We start from the raw sequence: 8,142 nt of genomic DNA, 5'->3' as shown, positions 1-8,142 counted from the left end.
TGATTAAAATTCGATTAATTGAGCAGCCCTAGTTTGAACACACCAAATAACACAGACAACCAGAGCACGATACTGCATCGTACGCCATCTGTCTGTCGTAAGGTTTTACGTGTCAGGACATCAGAAAAAATTTGGTGTTAAAAATAAGAAAATACAACCTCAGATGAACAACGCATTGTACATTACACAGTAAATATTTAACAAAAAGACCAAATCCAGAAGTGGTGTAGCTCCTTCAGCAGCAGTGACCTGCAGTGATCGGTCTGCGCCATCACTGTGGATGAGCTTTGGTCGTTGAGGTCTGCAGCATTCGTTCATGCACAGCTTTCTGAGCTCTGCAGCAGCTCCGTTCTTTCCTTTTTCAGCTGTTCTGTTGGATCTTTGTCCTGCTGATGACCCAGTTTGGTCCCAGCTTTATCTGTGAGACATCTGCACTCTGGCCTCGTCTCAGAGCACATCGTTCCTGTTCAGTTCCTTTGAGCACTGCACGCTCTGATCTTTTGGTGAATTTGCTGCATCCACTGCTGGGAGAATGTGGATCCACCCTGTTCTCTCCTATAGAAGCAGCGAGGGTCGAGGTCTCACACAGTTTCTGTATTTTGACCTATTTTCCCATAAATGAATTCTGACTAAGTTTAATATGTCACATTGGGGTTTTTTTAAGGTTGTATTTAAATCATTTTAAACTAGCTAAGGACCAGATTTTAAACTAGCTTATTTTCCTACTTTCTTTTGACTGTGACTGTTTCTGCTAATATTCGTAGGCGAGCACTGATCAAACGTTTCCCAGTCCGGATGCTGACTCCTTGTATTTGAGTTCCTGACGTGAAATAAAGTAATAAAGGACAAGAGGAGCATGATAAATAAAAAAAATAAAAAACCCTATGTTTTGGCGTTACTCTTCTCGTTTACTGTCGCTCATCAGATTGGAGCTGAGTGTGAGAGTCTTTCCTGCTGTTATGTACACAAACGGTTTAAAACCTGCGAAGCAAACCACTGAAATCATATTGAAAGCCAGACTGAGCTGTGAATCAGGTGAGGATACTCGTGTAGAGTCCAGGAATCAGAAAACAGCAGGAGGAAATTAACCAAACAGCTGAAGTTGACTGACGTTGTCCCCCTTTGAAGTCCAAAGTCTGGATGAGGAAGATCAGGGCTTCCTGTCATGTGACGTGCGAATTCTCGGTCTATTCCTGCTTCCTTAGATGCGCTGCTCTTTGCTATTTCATCATTGTTTGTCTTGATCCGTTAACTCTGGACTTGCAGCGGCACTGAGCACACCTGCAGGACGGCGTTCTTCTACAAGCTTCGTGGTTGTGAGCGATGGTTTTTTGAATCTGCCGAGGTCTTCCCTGCCAGCTCCTCAGAGTTATCGGACCGCCGTTTCCTCCATCTTCCTCTGCAGCACTTCACCCTGAGCGGGTCCTTGAAGGTCCGTCCTTCAGCTCTGACGACACGGCCGCAACATTTCAGTCAGTAGATCTTCACATGGAGCTCTTCAGCTGTCCCTCACACTTCATTGTGGTTGTTGTTGGTCATGTGATCAGTGTAGGAGGTCTTCCCTGTGGCCGTGGTTTTGTTTGGACGCTCTGCTGGAGATGACGAGGACCTGCAGGTCTTGTTTTGTCCTGCTGATCTCAAACTCTGCAGTTGTTCAGTCTTGTTGGCACAGCGTTACCAGGCGTCCTTTGAATTTGTTGTTTCTGTCACTCTCATTTGTAAGTGCCATTTATTCTTTGTGATCATTACTCTCTGACTTCCCCTCAAAAATAAAGATTTTGTTCACACGGATGACGCTAACAACGACCTGTTCTGCTAACTTCCTGCTCTTTCATTTTAAGACTGGACGATGATATTTTGGCATCTGTGTTCTTGTAACTTGTGGAGAATCTTCGATCCTCCAAAAAAACTCATCCTGTTGGTTTCCAGCTCCCTGTTTTTATCTTTGGACTCTGCTACAGCAGCTTTGCATGATTTACAGTTGATAATAATCCTTCTTTATCTCACACTGAGCCTTGTGCAGCTCCTCGGTTCATCCATGTCTGAATTGAGCCGATTTAGCTCCTCCACCTTTAAGACAGCTTTGTTCTGATTGTCTGTGAAGGTTCTCAGTAGGGCTGCCACGATTACGTCGACTATCAAAATCGTCGACGACTAATTTAATAGTCGACGCGTCGTTTGAAACTTTGTAAGATCCTGAAAGACGCAGGAATAAGTAGTAGGATTTAAGAGTGTAATAACGGACTGAAACAGAAGATGGCAGCACTGCATGTACAAGGATGCCAGCTGCCGTTAAACCCCGAAGAAGAAGCTGTGTCCGGTATCGTAGCTGTGACCAAATTCAGGCCGCATCCTTCGGAGGCCGCATTTGTAGGCCGATTATGTTACAGCAACGCGGCGAAGACTGTCCAAATTCGAAGATTCCTCCAAATGTGACCTTCATTTCCCCAGATTTGAAGGATGGGTCGGCGTATCCTTTGTGGCACAACCTATCCCAGAATTCATAGCGCAGCTCAGCCAATTCCAGTTTCCAACAATAGCGGCAGCTAGTTAGTTTTAATATTACTCTTATTTTTCTTTCTGGGTCACAAAATAAACGTTTAAGATATTTTCAGGCGAGAATGTAGCTGTGTAAACCTCAAATATCTGCTCAGTTTATCAAGACACCACATATTTTCAAAAGCGCTCCGATGTTTTCGGAGACGTCTGTTAACCACCAACTCGATAGCTAGCCGGGGTTCAAGGCTCACTAGAGCTGGCGAGAACGGCACACTCCTGGGAAATTGTTTTCAGACCCACCGCTGTCTTTCGCTACTCAGGTTAAACGTGATCTATAAGTCACTTAGATAACCTGAAAATGTTATTGTTTGGCTTTTTTTCAGTGTTTTATTTGTTCGTGAGTAAATCTGTTTGGCTGAGATTAGATTAAGTAAAACTTTCTTAATTCCCTGGGTGGTTTTCACACAGCTGAAAAACGTCAGACAGACAGCTGATTATCAGAAGTGTGAGATGCTGGAGAATATACTCCGGTGTCCTGTTATATTTTATATAGCAAGGAGTTTATTAAACCTCACAGAAACAATCTGCAAATTTCATTAAAGTTTAATAAACTGTCATCTTGTCTTTATTTTTAGTTAGCACATACCTTAAACACTTAAAGCTGTAAGCTAATGATAGTTATATAAGAGCAGATGCTGCTGGTAGGGCTGGGCTATATCATACCGTTCACGGTAATACGGTGTAATTTTGGGCAACGATAGGAAAATGAAATATCGCAAAAGAATATGGGTAAAACGCGCATGCGCAGTGCCTATGTTTACATACGCACATGGTGGTGATGCAGAATGAGAAGCGCGAAAGCGGATCATTGAATGAAACCGATGAAGCTGAATTGGTTTGTAAAAATGCTGCAACTTCAGTGGTGTGGAACTGGTTTAGCTTTCGTTCGTCAGATACACAACAAAGCACTATTTTTGGTAGAGCATGCTAGCGGGCTGTCGTTATTACCGTGTTGTTTGGAAAATACGGCACACTTAAAATCAATCCTTTGATTTTTCTGAAAGTCGACAGTGTCCCTTATAATCCCGTGAGCCTTATGTATGAACTCTGGTTGTGTTTACTGACCTCGAAACAATTTTATGTCGTACACGGCGCTCGAAAATCTGTCAAATGCTTTAGTACGACTTTGCTAAGCTACGAAGCCGCACCGCTTGATGGATTGTCAGAGCATTACTGCTATTGTAGGCAGGAGCCTCGCGGAGTGATACGTACTGTGCTTCAACATAATATTACCGTATTGTGTGTGTATAACCTGTTTTTAAGTTTAGTGGATATTATACATGGTTATGCTGAGGATATGTCGGCCAGTTTCCACTGGAAATGCCTTTTGGTTAAACTGTCAGCAATGAATTTGCATTTGCACTGTTACATTTGTATATTACTTTAATGCACATAAAAAAACAGCTGCTTGTTTAAGTGAAAATACATTGATGGGGTTTTTGCACTAATAAAGTTGTGAAGTATTTTGTCTAGTGTCAATTACATCGTCAGTTATATCGTTAGCGCAAATTTTCAAATGTATATCGTGATAAATAGTTTTGGTCATATCGCCCTGCTCTAGCTGCTGGTGCAATAAGCTGTACGTTTTACGTCTAATGGATGATGATCTGATTAGTCAACTAATCGCAAAAATAATTGATGACTAGTTGACTATCAAAATAATTGTTTGTGGCAGCCCTAGTTCTCAGTCATCCAGATGATCGTAGTCTAAGGAGCTTGGGGGGAAAAAAAGCGTCTGGACTTCTTTAAGTAGCTTGAAGACGTTTCACCTCTCATCCTAGAAGCTTCTTCAGTTCTGAAGAACTGAAGAAACAACTTAAAGAAGTACAGACGCTTTTCTTTACAATGTCCTTGGACCTTTGTTCTGATTGGCTGCCTCTCACAAACAGAGGGTTCAAACAACAGGTAGGCGGGGCTTCCGCAGCTGAGATGAGCATACAAGGGTGTCCCCTATTTGTGACATCATGCAGGTCCAGCCTGAGAGTTCAGAGCAGCCTTAGCTTTGGGCTCACACTCTGAGCTTAGTGTTAGAAACCTGCAACACTGGAACACGAGACATGTGACAGGAAGTGAGGAGGAGGAGGGTGTGTGTGTGTGTGTGTGTGTGTGTGTGTGTGTGTGTGTGTGTGTGTGTGTGTGTGTGTGAGAGAGAAACCGTGCTGAGCTATTCTTCCTCTGCAGTGAGCGACAGCTGCTTCAAGAACCTGGCTGAGGACCGCAGCGGCGTGAACCTGAAGGACCTGGTCCACGACCCCTCGCTGTGAGTCCTCATGAGCAGATCTGCAGCATGCACGTACACACATGAGCAGCATGACAGTAACTGTCATTGTGTCACTTCCTGCAGACTAGGAGGAGTCATCGCGGCCTACAAGATCGTTCCAGATGAGATCGACGAGATCAAGGTAATCCCAAAAACAGGAGTCCTTTTTTAATATCTCTGTTTGTGCCAATAAAGGGAAACGATTTAACGCTTTTTCACAGACGTTTGTCTGTCAGTGGGCGGGGTCTACGTGTAAGTGAGGTCGTCCGCAGCTCTCGTCCAGTCAGACGGCGGTAAACTGGTTTAAACCCACTGAGCATCATAAATACACGTTAAGGATTTGGATTGAAACAAATTAGAAATCAGTAAAAATTCTGAGTTGTGATGATTTCTAATCGTGTACTGACGTCTGCTCCACATGCACGAGCAACGTGGCCTCTGTCTTTATGCATCACTGTGTCCACGTGATCGCCACCGCCGGCATTTCAGACTGACACGTTTCTGTTTCTCTGATTCTGTGGCTGTGATTGCGGCTGCTCAGCGTTGGTGCTTTTATTTTGGCGGTGACGAGCTATGTGTGTTTGCAGGAAACTCTGCTGGAGTGGTGCGACGAACAGGAGCTGAACCTCATCCTCACGACCGGAGGGACCGGCTTTGCTCCGAGAGATGTTACTCCTGAGGTACAGGAGGTTCAGAGGCGCGGCTCGACGGCAGACCGCCGTGTTCTAACTCGCTGTGGTTTGTCGTTTTCTAGGCCACCAGGGAGGTGATCGAGCGAGAGGCTCCGGGAATGGCTCTGGCCATGCTGATGGGATCTCTCAACGTCACGCCACTGGGCATGCTGTCCAGGTGAGCGCTCTCACTGCTCATTGACCAGTCACTGTAACGTGGCGTGCGTTTATCTTTGTAAATTCACATCTGGATCTGGAATGTTTTGGGAAACTGTCTGAATTTAATGCGGCAGCACGTCTGCCCACCGAGCTTTAACCCTCTGAGGTGATCAGCAGGTGTGTCAGAGGATGATGTCAAAGCTGTACTCGGGTCAGTTATGGAGCTCCGATAAGAAGCAGACTGTGGCAGATGTTCCTCCTGAACCTCCAGATGTGCTCCTGCATTAATGGTGCCTTCACAGTTAGTCCTGTCACATGACCATCTTGAACTCTCGGCCTCTCTGGGAGGATCTTCTTACAGCCAATCACGTCTCTGATTCACCTGGTTAGGTGCTGTCAGTCACATTGAACGTGTCACTTCCTGTTTCTTCTGTTACTCACTGGATTCTGATGAACGGTGCAGTTTAAGTTTGACACAGTGTGGAAACGTTTGTTTTCTAACCTGCTCTGTGTGCCGTGTCCTCTCCTCTGCAGGCCTGTTTGTGGTATTCGTGGCAAAACTCTGATCATCAACCTTCCAGGAAGCAAGAAAGGCTCTCAGGTACGAGTCTGACTTTACTCTGCTCAGTCTGCACCGTGTGGATCTTTGCACTGAACTCGCCGGGTATGTCGTAAGACGTGGCGATCCAGTCAGGTGGAGCTCAGCGTTTGTGTTATTTACCGTTAAAGTAGGAAGAGTTGAACTGCGTCGTTACAAAACTACAGATGTTGGATTACAGACCTCTGTGGGTGTCTCCAACCTCCTCCCTGACCAGCTCAGTCTGAGTGCGTTCAAGCAACGTCCTGAAATGTCGAGCAGCTTTTAAAAGTATAACAGAGTCTGAAAATATAAAGTTTGAGTGTCTAAGCCACCAAACGTGTGTGATCCACAGCTCAGAGTAACACAGGCTGAGTCAGGAGGACGGCGTGTCTGAGCTCAGACTCTGTGTGCACCAGTGAAACCAGTACACCTGTCACACATCACTGCAGTCCAGTTCACATGCATCTGTAAAGTGTGGGAGCTCATGGACTTCTGTGTCCCTAATGCCCACTCGCTCCGTGTTGCCGGCAGTGAGTCAGACTGTTTACAGACAGGATTTGTAGGTGGAGCCAGGTGTCTTACCTTTGTGCTCTCGAGATCTGGTGGTTCTGTTCAGGTGGCCTCCAGCTCACACAGGAGCGGTTTGCAGCGGGGATGAGAAAGCCAAAAAATGGCGGAGTGCCACCCTGAGTCTATAAAACTCAGAATGGTTGAAAGGAGCAGCTCGCCCTTCAGTGGCTGGCCTCTCCCTTACAGATGGAGGGAGGAGTTCAGACTTTTGATATGCGCTCAGAGTAGAGCTGCTGCTCCTCCACATCGAAGTTCAGATGGTTGGATATCTGACCAGGACGCCTCCTGGACGGCCTCTGGCTGAGGAGGCGTGGGGCAGACCCAGGACAGGCTTGGGAATGACTTGGATGAGCTGGAGGAGGTGGCTGGGTTTGGGATGGGGGAGTCTTTGCTTGGACTACTCGGCGCAACTACTGTTCGTGTAAACGATCCACTGTGCGTGCAGCGTCTGCTGTGAGAGTTTGACGCCATGACGACGATGATGATGAAACTTTGATTTTTCAGGAGTGTTTTCAGTTCATTCTGCCCGCTCTGCCTCACGCCATTGACCTGCTGCGCGAGGCCACGGTCCGGGTGAAATCCACGCACGCCGCCCTGGAGCAGCTGCCCTCCCCCTCCCCTCTGCAGGCCAACACGTACGCCAACACACACACCAACACACACACCATGGAGCGCGGGACCCAGTGTGAGGAGGAGGATGACGAAGAGGAGGACCGGAGGAGAGGTCGGCACGCGCACAACCACCACCATCATCACCACCACCACCAGCACGGCTCCTCCCACATCACCGCAGCCGCCATCGCTGCCAAGGTAAGCGGTGCGCAGGCCGCACGTAGAGCGGCGGCGGTGCTGGAAGCTGCCAAATGAAAGTTTAATGATCAGTGTGGGGAAAGTGGGTCACTGCAGCAGCTACTGTACTACAGACGCATGCAGCGGCTGCTGCAGGACGCACAGAAATTACCGGGAAGCGAGCGCTCCGCGGGCAGGACGGAAGACAGGAGGCCCGCCTCCCAGTAGCGGAATGACATTTAGAAAACACTTCCTCTTCAGGGTCAGGCGGGTCATTACAGGCTCTGCCCACGGGGCATTGCAGGTTCTTATAACTGTAGAAGAAATGAGCACCAAGGAAACTCGTTTTTCAATCCGTCGTCACGTTTAGATCCATAGGTCACGTGACAGAGCATCACGTGACCTGTGTCGGACGCTGTCAAGAAGTTTCGATCAAACTGGTCATTATGGCTCCTTTATAAAAGGAACAACTTGTCAGGTTTTAACACTGAAGGGGTGGCTGTAGCTCAGGTGGCAGAGCAGGTCAGCCACTAATCAGAAGGTCGGTGGTTCGA

General features: G+C 47.0%; 1 protein-coding gene across 2 annotated transcripts in view; it reads left to right on the top strand.

Moving 5' to 3' along the window:
* gphna (gephyrin a) overlaps positions 1–8,142 on the top strand; it is a 24,395-nt gene that overhangs the window by 5,221 nt on the left and 11,032 nt on the right. For both annotated transcript variants that reach the window (XM_005751730.2, XM_005751729.2), the window contains exons 2-7: positions 4,741–4,819; positions 4,904–4,961; positions 5,407–5,499; positions 5,574–5,668; positions 6,184–6,250; positions 7,304–7,609. In XM_005751730.2, coding sequence (XP_005751787.1) covers positions 4,741–4,819; positions 4,904–4,961; positions 5,407–5,499; positions 5,574–5,668; positions 6,184–6,250; positions 7,304–7,609 — 698 coding nt within the window. The remainder of the gene's footprint in view (positions 1–4,740; positions 4,820–4,903; positions 4,962–5,406; positions 5,500–5,573; positions 5,669–6,183; positions 6,251–7,303; positions 7,610–8,142) is intronic.

The sequence above is a fragment of the Pundamilia nyererei genome, unplaced genomic scaffold (assembly GCF_000239375.1).
Source record: "Pundamilia nyererei isolate P.nyererei 1_Seehausen unplaced genomic scaffold, PunNye1.0 scaffold00324, whole genome shotgun sequence".
In the NCBI taxonomy this organism is placed as follows: domain Eukaryota; kingdom Metazoa; phylum Chordata; class Actinopteri; order Cichliformes; family Cichlidae; genus Pundamilia; species Pundamilia nyererei.
The sequence above is the reverse complement of the archived record's forward strand: the minus strand, read 5'-3'. Positions and strand labels throughout refer to the sequence as shown.